The sequence below is a fragment of the Nomascus leucogenys genome, chromosome 5 (assembly GCF_006542625.1).
Source record: "Nomascus leucogenys isolate Asia chromosome 5, Asia_NLE_v1, whole genome shotgun sequence".
NCBI lineage: Eukaryota > Metazoa > Chordata > Mammalia > Primates > Hylobatidae > Nomascus > Nomascus leucogenys.
The window spans coordinates 49,686,030-49,700,490 of NC_044385.1; the positions used below are offsets into that span (position 1 = coordinate 49,686,030).

General features: G+C 41.3%; 1 protein-coding gene across 2 annotated transcripts in view; it reads left to right on the plus strand.

The window, feature by feature from the left end:
• The first annotated feature begins 10,120 nt into the window (after window positions 1–10,120).
• The window catches only part of KCNH1 (potassium voltage-gated channel subfamily H member 1), a 465,858-nt gene continuing 461,517 nt past the window's right edge, over window positions 10,121–14,461 (plus strand). For both annotated transcript variants that reach the window (XM_003273031.4, XM_003273030.4), the window contains exon 1: window positions 10,121–10,418. In XM_003273031.4, coding sequence (XP_003273079.1) covers window positions 10,340–10,418 — 79 coding nt within the window. In that variant the 5' untranslated portion in view covers window positions 10,121–10,339. The remainder of the gene's footprint in view (window positions 10,419–14,461) is intronic.

Genomic DNA, 14,461 nt, shown 5'->3' on the forward strand with positions numbered 1-14,461 from the left:
TTCCTTCTCTGTTTCTCTACATGCCCATTTATCCCATTGCCGTCAGAGATATTTTTATAAAATACAAATCATCTCATGCACTTGCCTAAACTTTTATTACACTAGATTGTTCATAGAATAAAGCCTGAATTCAGCATGACAATAAAACTTTTCTTGACCTGGCCTTAATCTGGGTTTCCACCCTCTCCTCCCCAGATTGCTTGGGCAGTCACAGTTTCAGATCACTGTGCTTGTGCTCATTGCTTTGGTTTTCAGTTGTCTTTGTTTTTCATTCCCGAGGAATTTACTTGATTTCACTGGAGTTCAGCAATTTATTTAAAAGGTTGTGTACACACACACACACACACATACACACATCTCCAGAATTTTTCGATATTTGTAGTAGGAGGGTTTTAAAGTTTTCTAATTTGAAATATTGCCTGAATCTAAAGTCCTGCTATATCCTTTTCTTTCTTTCTTTTTTTCTTTCTTTCTTTTTCTTTTTTTTGGGAGGTAGAGTCTTGCTCTTGTTACCCAGGCTGGAGTGCAATGGCGCGATCTTGGCTTACTGCAACCTCTGCCTTCTGGGTTCAAGTGATTTTCCAGCCTCAGCCTCCCGAGTAGCTAGGATTACACCTAGCTAGGTAGGTAGCTAGGATTACACATGGTGCCCACTACCATGCGCAGCTAATTTTTGTATTTTTATAGAGATGGGGTTTCACCATATTGGCCAGGCTGGTCTTGAACTCCTGACCTCAGGTGATCTGCCTGCCTCGGCCTCCCAAAGTGCTGGGATTACAGGTGTGAGCCACCATGCGTGGCCTCTTTTCTTTTTTTCTATTTTATTTTTATTTTTATTTAATTTTTAGAGACAGGGTCTCACTCTGTCACCCAGGTTGGAATGCAGTAGCTCAATCATAGCTCACTGAAGCCTCAGCCTCCTGGGCTCAAGTGATCCTCCTGCTTAGCTTCGTGAGTAGCTGGGACTACAGGTGCTTGCCACCATGCCAGCTAATTTTTTTATTAAAAATTTTTTTGTGTGTGTGAAGACAAGGTATCGCTTTGTGGCCTAGGCTGGTTTCAAACTCCTGGACTCAAGCATTTCTTCCACCTCAGCCTCCCAAGATGCTGGGTTTACAGGCATTTGGCACCATGTTCAGCCTGTTTTTATTATATGTTTTAGAGATAGGGTCTCCTTCTGTTGCCCAGGGCGGAGTGCAGTGACATGATCATAGCACTGGAGCCTCAAATTCCTGGGCGTAAGTGATCCTCCTTGCTTCAGCCTCCCAAGTAGCTAGGCTGAACAGCATGAGCCACCACACCTGGCTAATTAAAAAATTCTTTTTTTGTAGAGATGGGTCTCACTGTGTTGCCCAGGCTATTCTCGAACTCCTGGGTTCAAGTGTTCCTCCTGCTTCGGCCTCCCAACACTCTGGATTACAGGCATGGGACACTACATCTGGCCCATTTCTTTACATTTTAAACATTTTTATATCACTGTGCCCCACATGAGGTTCTTTTAAACCACCAAAAGGTGGTGTTTTTTTTTTTCTGATCTGAAAGTTTCTTTGAAAAAGCAAATTTAATCCCTTTACGTTAACTGTGATTACTGATATATTTGAATGTATTTCTGTCACTTTCAATGTATTTACCATTTACCATATTCATGTTTTACATCTTTATTTTTCTTTTCATGGCATATTTTGGTTTGATTGTATTTTCTTTATGACCATTCTCACGGAAATAATCCAAGAAAATTTCCTTAATCTTGCTAGAAAAATAGACATCTAAATACAAGACATCCAGAGAACACCTATGAGACACTGTATAAAATGAATGTTACCAATGCATATAGTTACCAACGCATATAGTCACCAGCTGTCCAAGGTCAATGTTAAGGAAAAAAATCTTATAGGCAGCTAGAGAAAACGGTCAGATTATGTGCAAATGGAACCTTGTTAGGTTAACAGTAGACTTCTCAGCAGGAACCTTAAAAGCCAGGAGAGACTGGGGGCTATTTTCAACATTCTTAAAGAAAAGAAACTTCAACCAAGAATTTCTATATCCAGGCAAACAAAGCTTCATAAGTGAAGGAGAAATAAAATCTTTTCCAGGCAAACAAGCACAAAGGGAATTCATTACCATCAGACCAGCCTTGCAAGAGATCCTTAAGGCAGTTCTAAACATGAAAATGAAAGAATGATACCTCCTACCATAAAACCACCCTTAAGTACATAGCTCAAGACCATATAAAGCAATCACACAATAGAGACTACAAAGCAAACAGCTAATAACTTCACACTAGGACCAAAACCTCACATATCAATATTAACCTTGAATGTAAATGGTCTAAATGCCCCACTTAAAAGCACAGAGTGGCAAATTGGATAAAAAAACAAGACCCATTCATTTACTGTCTGCAAGAGACCCATCTCACATTTAATGACACTCATCAGCTCAAAGTAAGGGGCTGGAGAAAGATCTACCACACAAATGGAAAACAGAGTAGGAATTACTATTCTTATATCAGATAAAACAGACCTTAAACTAACCAAAAGGTTTAAAGTGGACAAAGAAAGGGATTGTATAACGATAAAGTATTCAATTAAACCAGACTTAACTATTCTAAATAGGCACTCAATGTTGGTGCACTCAAATTAATAAAACAAGTACTTACAGACCTACAAAAAGACTTAGACAGCCACAGAATATTAGGGAAATTCAACACCCCACTGACGGTATTAGACAGATCATTGAGGCAGAAAGTCAACAAGGAAATTCTGGACTTACATTCAACACTGGATCAATTGGACCTAATAGACATCTACAGAATACTCCGTCCATCAGCCACAGAATATACATTCTTATCTGCACATGGAACATACTCCAAGATCAACCACATTCTCAGCCATAAAGCAAGTCTGAATTAAAAAAAATCAAAATCATACCAACTGTACTCTTGAACCATAGTGGAATAAAAATAGAAATCAATACCAAAAAGATCTCTCAAAACCACACATTGGCTGGGTGCAATGGCTCATGCCTGTAATCCCAGCGCTTTGGGAGGCTGAGGTGGGTGGATCACGTGAGGTCAGGAGTTCAAGACCAGCCTGGTCAACATGGTGAAACCCCATCTCTACTAAAAGTGCAAAAATTAGCCAGGTGTGGTGGTGCGTGCCTGTAATCCCAGCTACCTGGGAGGCTGAAGCAGGAGAATTGCTTGAACCCAGGAGGCAGAGGTTGCAGTGAGCTGAGATTGCGCCATTGCACTCCAGACTGGGCGACAGAACCAGACTCCATCTCAAACAAAACAAAACAAAACAAAAACCACACTATTACATGGAAATTAAACAACTTGCTCCTGAATGACTTTTGGGTAAACAATGAAATTAAGGCAGAAATTTAAAAAATTCTTTGAAATTAATGAAAATAGAGACACAACATAGCCAAATCTTTGGGATGCAGCAAAAGTAGTGTGAAGTTTAGTGCTAAACACCCACTTCAAAAAGAAAGTTCTCAAATTAATAACCTATTAATAATATCATGCCTAGAGGAACTAGAAAAACAAGAACAAACTAACCTTAAAGTTAGTAGAATAAAAGAAATAACTAAGATCAGAGCAGAACTGAATGAAATTGAGACCCAAAAATCCATACAAAAAAATCAGTGAAACCAATAAATGAGATCAATAGACTGCTAGCAAGAATAACAGAAAAGAGATATCCAAATAAGCACAATCATAAATGATAAAGGTGACATTACAACCAATCACACAGAAACAGAAAAGATCCTTTGAAATTATTATGAACACCCATATGTGCACAAACCAGAAAATCTAGAGAAAATAAGTAAATTCCTGGAAACACACAATCTCCCATGATTGAAACAGGAAGAAATTGAAACACTGAACAGACCAATATTGAGTTCTGAAATTGAATCTGTAAATAAAAAAACAAAAACAAAAAAACACCTACAAACCAATAAAAGCCCTGAACCAGATCTATTCACAGTCAAACTCTACTAGATGTACAAAGAACTGGTACTAATTCCACTGAAACTATTCCAAAAAATCAACGAGAAGGGACTCCTCTCTAACTCGTTCTGTGAAGCCAGCATCACCCTGATACGAAAACCTGGCAAAAGACACAACAAAAAAAGAAAACTATAGGCTAACATCCTGATGAACATAGTTGCAAAAATCCTGAATTAAATACTAGCAAACCGAATTCAATAGCATATCAAAGTGTTAATTCACCATGATCAAGTAAGCTTCATTCCTGGGAAGCAAGGTTGGTTCAATATACACAAATCAATAAATGTGATTTACCACATAAATTGAATTAAAAACAAAAACCATGTGATCATCTCAATAGACATGGATAAAGTTTTCAATAAAATTTCCAGCCTCCTGAGTAGCTGGTATTACAGGCACGTGCCACCATGCCAGGCTAATTTTTTTATTTTTAGTAGAGACAGGGTTTCACCATGTTGGCTAGGCTAGTCTCGAACTCCTGACTTCAAGTGATCCACCCGCCTAGGCCTCTCAAAGTGTTGGGATTACAGGCTTGAGCCACCATGCCCAGCCTTACCTGGCATTTCTGTATGCTTAGGAGAGGATGGTGGTACCCACTGCACCTTAGCCCCATCTGACATCTTAATTGTATGTTTCTTTTTTTTTTGGTTTTTGTTTTGTTTTTGTTTTTGTTTTTGAGATGGAGTTTCACTCTTGTTGCCCAGGCTGGAGTGCAATGGCGTGATCTCGGCTCACTGCAATCTCCGCCTCCTGGGTTCAAGCTATTATCTCGCCTCAGCCTCCCAAGTAGCTGGGATTACAGGCACCCGCTACCACGCCCAGCTAATTTTTATATTTTTAGTAGAGATGGGGTTTCACCATGTTGGCCAGGCTGGTCTCAAACTCCTGATCTCAGCTGATCCGCCTGCCTCAGCCTCCCAAAATGTTGGGATTATAGGCGTGAACCACCGCCCCCGGCTTAATTGTATGTTTCTATTTAATCTTTAAATCCCTTGCACTTTGGCTCCCTCCCTACTATTCCATTGAAAATGTTTCCACTAAAGTATCAAATGGCCAACTAATCATTAGAGCTAATGGACATTTTCCAGTGTTTATCTCTACAGTGTACAACAAATGATACTTTTCTTCTTTCTTTTCATTTAAGACTTTTCCCCTCTGGGCTTCTATAAAACCACTTCTCTCAGTTTCCTCCACTTCTAAACTGCTCCTTCTCAGTCTCCTTTGAAAGCTATAAACTGATGATTTCCAATTTCGCGCACCACCCAGATGTTTCTCTTGGGTTCTAGATGTGAATATCCAACTACCTACTTGATATTTCTCTGAAATGTCCTGCAGGCAACTCAGCCTTTTCATAACTGAATACAATTTTCCCCAAGTTTGTTTTAAGAATTGAAGTATAGTGATATTGACATTGTTCATGAACTTCAAAGTAGGAGAAATTTTACATGAATGGAGAAGAGTAGTGGTTTAAATATGGCAACGAGGAACTAGACAAATTCTCACCTCAACTTCTGGCTTCTAGGTACATGGACTGTGACAGAATAAATATATTCCAAAAAAGTGGGATCGACAGGAGTCTGAGACTTTAGGGGAAAGCCAGATCTCAGTTAAGAGGAGGAAAGAAAGTCTTAGCTGGGTGTGGTGGCTCATGCATTTAATCCCAGAACTTTGGGAGGCTGAGGTGGGAGGATTACTTGGGCTCAGGGCCAGGAGTTCGAGACCAGCCTGGGAAACATAGGGAGACCCTGTCTGTACAAGAAAAAAAAAAAATTAGCCAGGTATGGCGGCCTGCCCCTGTAGCTACTTAGGAGGCTGAGGTGGGAGGATCACTTGAGGTCAGGAAGTTGAGGCTGCAGTGAGCCATGATTTTGCTACTGCACTCCAGCCTAGGCAACAGATCAAGACCCTTTCTCAAAAAAAAAAAAATCTTAAGCGAAGAGGTCAAATTGAACTATAGTTTATTTAAAAAGAAAGGAAGATTTAGAGGGCACATTGGAGACAGGAAAGCAGTTGAAAGAAATCACGAAGAACATACACATTCATTACATATTTGTTGAATTTCTTGAGGGCAGGTGCCAATCATAACCATCTTTTAAACCTTAGAACCTATCCCAGTGTCTGCTATATACTAGACACCATGCAAATGTTTGCTATAATAAAATGAGACTGTTGTAAATGACTTTTAATTATTTCCCACTGAGGGAAGGGTGTGATGAAAGACCCTTTTCTCTTTTGTTTAGAGGAATTGAGAAAGAAGAATAGCTTAGGGCACTTGGAAGGATATAACTCAATTCTACAAATGCTTCACACTGTCTATTGGGTTAGCCATGGGTGAGTGTAGACCCACATCAGTGCATTCTTTTCCCCAGTCAATTAGATTCAGGGACTAGTATTTCCTTTGAAGCAGATCAACACTAGGGAAATACATCTAGAGTAGGGAATCTTTTCTTTTCAATGGATATAGTCTGCCCAACATTCTTCCTATAAGTTTACTCAAATAGAAGTTTTGTTAACAGAAATTACATATAATAAGTCAGTCAGTCATTGGGCTATAGAAGCTGAAATTTCTCATGCTGCAAATTCCTCCACTTTTAGATATTTAGATATTTCACTCATGGTGGCTGAGTAGTGAAGTCGCCTCTATGTTCAGTTTCTCCTCCGCTTAAGTTGCTAATGATGATGCATCTGTGGCCTGCCCCTTCCAGCTCTCAGACCTTCTAGGACTCACAGGCAACTTTCCTGTATTAGAGAGGTTCCTGGCTTCCTAAAATCTGTCACCCACACCTTGTAGTCTTAATGGAAGGAAAAATGAAGTTCCTGTCTTTATATGATACCATTTGCCCCTTCTGATGTGTGGCATTGTCATCCTCTTCATTTGATAGACTTGTTGTTGTGGTTGTTGGGAGAGATTTTTCTGTCATCTCCTGGACTCTTTTCCCAGCCAATCTGCAGACCACCATCTCCATATTCTTCCTATAGCATTATGCCTCCATCACTATCTATTACTTCTGTGAACTCACTAATTACAGTGTAGCTTAATAGCATTTATGAGAACAAAGATCGTTATAGTGTGTCTTTGTTTCAAGGAGCTCACAATCTACGGTGTGATACAGACATAAATACATCTTATAGCTAAGGGGTAAACAAAATGCTGAGGGATATAGGAGGAAAGAAGCCTAGAAACAGTAGACTCACATTTTAGAATTTATTTCAGACTCTGTATCTGAACTCTGTATCCCTGCAGAAAATGGGCTACATTTTCTGCACGGAAGGATAGAGGCAACTGAATTGGAACTCTGGTCACAGTTATTTAAAGTTGTCCCTTTAAATGAAGAAGTGGCTTTGTCTGTTATGCAAAAATATAAGTGTTCTCAACTGGTTTGCCAGGGTACATTGGTATATTGTGAATCCTTTACAAATCTGTTACCAAGTTTTGACAAATCTGTAAGATTAAAGTTTACTCTAACTGAGATTCCTATATTACAGAGGTAGATCTCAGACAGGACTTTAAGTTGAGCAGGTGCTGGAACTGAATGTCAACGAGGGAACAGAAGGTGGCAAGTAAAAGGTAAGAAGCACAGTATCCCGTCAACTAGCACCAAGAAAGAGGGAGTGTTTGCTGGAATATTGAGAATGTGGCTGTGGACAGGGCAGAACATGATTTTATTCCTACAGTCAGATGTGTTGTGAGTGAACCAAGGGAATGGGGGAAAAACTGGATGTACCTCCACAGACACCATGAGACACTTACATTATGATGAAAGACTGCTGACTTTTTAACAATTTAACTCTTAAATATTTATTTTATTTTAAAAACCATGAACACCTCCAGCTTTTTTTTAATGACAAAACAGTTCATTGTAGCTGTTCACGTAGTAATTATCTTCCTCTTGCATCCCCAGGTAATGACTGTGATCTTGACTTAAAAGCCACCTTAGTTAGTTTGAATAAGGAAGACCTTGAAAGGAAAGGTGACTGACCAGAAACACTCTTAAGAAGCACACAATGAAGAAATGATCATTTCTAAGCAAGTACTTAAAGTGCCATAACACAGTATAACCGTGCTTTTATAAGCATCCAGTCTTATTTAAGCAAAAAGACATAAACTAATGTGATCGTGTTATGGCACACAATCTGGAGGTTTAAAACTTAAAAAAAAAGAACGACTTTGTAGTAGCACTACTTTGTTTTAGGTCTTTTAATTTCTTCGAGTGTGCCACCAAAAATTGTAGTATTCAAAAAGGTGCCAATACACACACACATACACAGACACACGCACGCACAGCCCATGTTGAGATCCATTTCAGTAGTACATTTAAAATGGAAGACATCTTAATTCTTTTTCTTATCAGGTAGCCCACCAAGGCTTTAATATTTCTGATCTCAAGACTAATATCATCTGTTTCCTTTTTTAATCTAAGCCACAGAACATGAGAGCTCATTAAAACCTTAGACATTTTATTAACTCTCTATGATAGTTTTCCCCTCCACATTATTTTCTTTATCTTCCTTTCACAAGCAGGATTATGAGATTTCTTGATGGGTTTTTAATATTGTCATGAAAAATCTTCCCTTGGCATGTTTGTGCGATAACACAACTTTAAAAACCTTAAATGAACTTATTCAAATGAAGTGGATAGGCACCAAACTGGCGCAGCTCAGCACCAAATACATCTGAGAGTCAAGTTCTCTTCAACCACTGTGTTATCTCATTTGTAATAGAACAAAGAACCACTAGACGGAGCTAGGGTTTAAGAAATCACTGTTCTCGACTGGGTAACAGGCGATGGGTAGAAGGCTATCTTAAGGAAAAAGTGTATCATTACTTGCATTTCAAATCCTATGACAGTCTTATCTAACTCTCTGCTAACAGCAATCTGTTTACTTTCTCTCTACACAAGATGAGATAAAGGGTGATACTCGTAATGGCCCAATTTATTTAGTCACTCCAATAATGATGTCTGACCTTGGCACAGCACTTTACAATTTAAGATGCTGTCCCCATACATAATTCTTGCTTGATCTTCACAGCAACTCAGAGATTTCTGGGCAAGAATTAGTTCTTCTGTTTTTGAAATTAATTAACTGAGACAGGATGTCTTTGCAATACATTAGGATATGTCAGGATGGCTAACCCAGACAATTAATTTCCAGGGTTAGTTTTTTTTTCTCTTACATTTTTGTGTTGACTGTTGACTCCGTCTGAAACTAGTAAACTCTCCATTCATTTCTCCTGTGGGACATAGGCTTAGTCTCCCACCGCACCGCCTGGGGATGTATAGTAAAAAGGCAGGTACAGAGTATGCGTGGGTCGAAATCCCCCAAAATAAGTGAACAAACGACCGTTGTCTTAGCCCCTGTCCAGAAACCTTGGGTGTATGTGGTTCTTGCGTATACCAGGGGTCAGCTGTAAAAACTAACTGTATCCTCTGTACTACAGACTACGCTTCAAGCCAAAGCCACGGTTGCTTAATTAATGCTGCCCCTCCCCTGAGTATTCGCCCTTAAAGACAAGTCCACCCCTTTGATGTTTGTCAGGCAGTTTGATACTGATCATACCACATATCAGGAGCCTGCATTTGTGTCTACGGTAAAAACAACCCAAGACAACTCTCCTGAAGCTGAATCTGCCAGTCACTCTAAATCTGCACTATTGCAATACGACTTCATTAATTACTGCTCAAACACTGGCCTAGAATCAAGGTGGGGCAAATTTCACTAGTCAGGCTAACCTTACAGGAAGGCAAGAAGGTGTTTCCAGAGCCTCAGAGGTCCCGAGGGCCCCGGCCTGAAACAGAGCAAAGGAAGAGAGTTACATCAGCACGCTCCCCCAAGACTTGTCGGGGTGAATCCGCCCTGAAAGCTGCTCACAATGCCCTCCTCTCCACCCAGCCCATGGCACATCCTGAACACATTTCCCGGCGGAACCCAGAGGGCGGCGCTGCCGTCCCAGCCTTGGTCCACGGCCGCCCGCCACTTCCCGGCCTCTGCGAGAGCCCCCCAGCTTGGTCTCCCGCAGGCCGGCTGGGGGGAACGAGCCCGGTAGGGGGCGCCGCCGGCCCAGGCGCCGCTGCTCCCTCCGCCCACCCGGAGGCGGCTGCAGCGAGCCGAGGCCGGCGCGAGTGCACTGCGAGGCGGGCCGCAGGGAGGGAGGCGCGAAGAGGGCGCGAGGGTAGCAGCCAGAGGGAGCCGCCAGCCCTGCCTGCGGATCCCCGCGGGGCGCATGGGGCGCTTCGAGCCGGGACTGCGTGCGGGCCCCGAGGCCAGTTTCCTGCTGTCGTAAGAAGCCGCGCCAGGACGCCCCCCGGACCCCGAGCTGCTGGGAGGATGACCATGGCTGGGGGCAGGAGGGGACTGGTGGCCCCTCAAAACACGTTTCTGGAGAATATTGTCCGGCGGTCCAATGGTAAGAGGTGCATTCGGATTTCGATTACCCGGGCGTTTTATCCGTGCCTTTATTGCAGAACCTCTCGCCGCTCGGAGCCAGCAGATGCAGCAGAACCCGCGAGCTCTGCTAAGGAGCCGCGGCGCGGGCACCCAAGGCAGCCTCCCCGAGGCAGAGAAAGGTGGGCAGGGCGGGGCGGGGTCTGATGGGTCCCCATCCTAACAGGAGAGCTCTTCTGGGGACGCCTTTTGGGCCTTTCTCGCGCCCTCTCGGTCTTGTCTCCAAGGATGCGTGACAGCTGCTGAGCAAAGTACTGGGAAAAGTGATGGAAAGCTAGCCGCAGCCGGAGCGGCAGCGCGCGCCCCATCGGCACTGCCCACCCTTCCGCGAAGGCTCTGGGGCTCCCGGGCTGCTCCCGGAGGAGCCGCCTCTCCCCAGGGAGTAGAGACGGGCAACTCCAGGTCCCCGCTGCTTCAGAATGGGAGGATCCGGCTGCCTCCACCTTCCATCCCTGCAACTGAAAAGTCCGAGGTGTGCGGACGTGCTGTCGGCGGCCTGATTCCACCCCTTCACCCACCCACCCCTTTCCAGGTGAAGTTAAGGCTCACCTTCGAAGTGAAGGGCAGATGGTTTTCCTGGCGTCAGGTGGGAAGTGGAGGGCACAGGTGCAGAGCGAACTAAATGGCCACAGGTACAAACCTGTTATATTTCCCCTCTTCCAAACCCACAACGGTTTTATGCCACCCTTAAGTGTTGCTCACCTTTAAATTCCCAATCTCACCAAACTTATAAATAGACCCATTACCCAGTAAGCTGATCGTCAGCACTCATCTCTTTCCTTGTGGCATTAAGATCGACGGTGGCATGAAGCCTTGAAAGGCGAGAGTTCTAGCAGCAGGGATGGAAAGGAAGAATTCCAAACGCCTTTCGGACTTAACAGCGGAGAGACCCCAGCTAAGCACTTGCACAGCGACTAGGAGTCCTGGCAGTTGGAAGGCGCAGCGCACGAGTTCATCAAATGGCTATATTGAAAGACAGCCAAGCATAAGATGCTCTTTGCAGACTCCTAGACCCCCCACCCCACCCCTTCCAAAAACAGATGACATTCTTCTACCAGGGAGACATGAGGAGCTAACTTAGGAAATGGGTTTTAATAATGTGTAAATATCACGATTTCAGAGCCTAAGGAGCTTCTGTGTAAAATGATGAGCTTCTGTTTGGATTTAGTTAGGGATTCAGGGGAAGGGCATGAAAAGTGACTTATGCTACTAATAAACATTCTTTAATTAAAAAGTGATTTAAGTTTATCTTATAATAAAACACATCAACTGGCATAGCAAATAATCATGTACTATTTAAGTACTTTCTTAGAAATGATCATTTCTTTATTGTGTGCCTCTTAAGAGTGTTTCTGGTCAGTCACCTTTCCTTTCAAGGTCTTCCTTATTCAAACTAAGGTGGCTTTTAGGTCAAGGTCACAGTCATTACCTGGGGATGCAAGGGGATGATGATTGCTATGTGAACAGCCACAATGAACTGTTTTGCCATAAAAAAACTGGAGTTGTTCATTTATTTTTAAATTAAGAGTTACTGTGCTATTATTGCTATTTTTGTTGGATTATTAAGGGGAATGGAGACAATCTTCAAATTTGGTTATCCCATTGTCAGTGACACCAACTTTCTCATAAATATCAATGACAATTCTATTTTTCAGTAAAGAGGCAGTGCCCTGTAAGTCAGAGGGGAAACCCGGTATCTAATGTATACTGTGTATGTTTTTGAGTGGAGGGAGCAAGAAGAGAAACTTACATGTAAAAGTCACAAGATGCCTTGGGTTTTAAGAGAACCTTAAGAATCTTGGAGCTGTGAAGGCAGAATACTGTCTATTTTAGTTGATCTTATTAGAGCCACTTTCCCTCTGTAATCATAGAATATGAATAGAATAAGTCACTGGGAATATTTTTAGGATGGGCATTGTCATTTCAACATCAGTTTCAGCAGGTTGATTTCAATTAACCAATCAAACGAATAGCATCAACAAAAATGAAGCATCTTGGGAGAGTTGGATGAATTTTTAAAATTATTATTTCAGAATAAATGGTTCTCATCTTGAAATATGGGACTTAATGTTTACAAGGTGATCCCTTTTATAATATTTCCTGAACACAAATGGGAGAAAAAATGTGAACTCCTAGAAATATCACAATATCTGCATGCATTATGTTATTTTACTGTGGTGGAAAAAGTCTATTTAAAGATATTGATCGTCTCGTTCTAAAATCCATGAGCCCTTTTTTGGACATTACGATATTAAAATAGCATTTTATCTTTGAATAGCAATATTTTATGATCATTTTATTAGACATTTTCTCCCAGTGGTCCTGTGCAGTATTAATGTTCCTCTTTTACAGATCAGAAAACTGAGTCCTAGGAATATTAAGTGCCTTATTCAAAGTGGCAGAGCAAACAATGCCTGAGGCTGGTATTCCTTAGAGGACATCTATCATATATCCTTCTCTCAGCATTATTATTTCTCCAGCTTTTATGACTTAGTCTGTGGAACTATTTTTATCATCCTTTAAAACTTCTCATATGAAAATGAATAATAGTACTGACTTCATTTTGGGTTATTTTAATATCTGATGCCTGGAATATCATAGAGCTGTAGGAAGAGACAGATCTTAAATATTATCTAGTCTGCCTCTCCTTCCCCATCATTGTATAAATAAGGAAATTGATGCAAGAGGCTTTCCTCAAATATTTAAGGGCAGAACTGATGAGGCCCCAAACCATTTGAGTCCAATGTCAAATTCTTTATAGTACACCATGCAAAAACCCTTTCCTCATGTTACCATTATATTCTCTCAAGAAGCATAATTTCCCAGTGGAGATTAAATAAAATGTTATAACAACAAGAACAACATCCATCTTGGCTAACAGCCACGCTACCACATCTCAACAGAATAATAGGGCAAAGGAAAGGCTAATTATATTTCAAGGAAATGCAGTCTGTTCACCTTTGTCAGTGGTTTAGCTCAAGGCAAAGGCAGGGATAATGGGCACTTAACATCTGTGTGCCCCATTATAAAGTACCAAGTCACTTTTCACAGAATATCACCTTTGATCCTCATAAGCTAGTAGCGGAGGTGCAGTGTCTCCATTTTAGAGTTTAAGGAACTAAAATCCTTAAACTCACCTAAGAATCCTCAGGTTAAATGATTTACCTACAGTTCGTAAGAGACAGATCAGGGACTAGTCAGCAGTTGTTTTTGGTTTAGTCATTCAACAAAGATTTATTGAATGTATTTATGGAACACTGAGGATACAGTGGTAAACAAGAAACCCTCCTTGTGATTAGTAAGCTACATTCTAGTGAATCTTGGTCCGAGGTTCTTGACCATATTTTACAGTGTTGACTGGCTGCAACTGTTTAGGCCTGTCACTGTATTTAAAAAAACATTTCTAAGGTGTTTACTGGTCTTGCTGGTACTAAAATCGACTTTAACTTTCTTTGGTACATTTTGAATCCCATTTGAAGGAAAGATTTAATAATTATCTGTTTTTTTTAATTGCCGTAAGTAGGCAGCAGAAATAATTAATACTCCATATTTTATTTGATTTTGCTTATGGTCATGTCAGTGATCATTTTAAATCCTACTGGCTTTGTTGCCACATAGGCAAAACCAGCCTGTTTCTCTTTATATTCATGGTTGGAAACTGTTGTTACAGAATATTTTTTGATAGTTGCTTAAATCTGCAGGCACTTGTTGTCAGAATGTTCGCTGAAGCAAATAGGAGATCTGTCTTAGAAAGGCTGGCAGACCTTGGTGCCAGGAAACTACAAAAATATTACTCTAAATGGTCCCATTCTGGGCAAAACATATGTTTTAGTGTTCGGGAACCTATATCAAACAATTGTAGGTGCCAGTAAGAATCCATGCACATTAGCAGGAGTGAAACACAGCACATTTTGGTACAGATTTATGTACATGTATAATTTACAGATTGCTAAATCAGCTGTGTTTTTGTATAGTGTAAGTTGGTTCAGGTTGTTGATATAATTA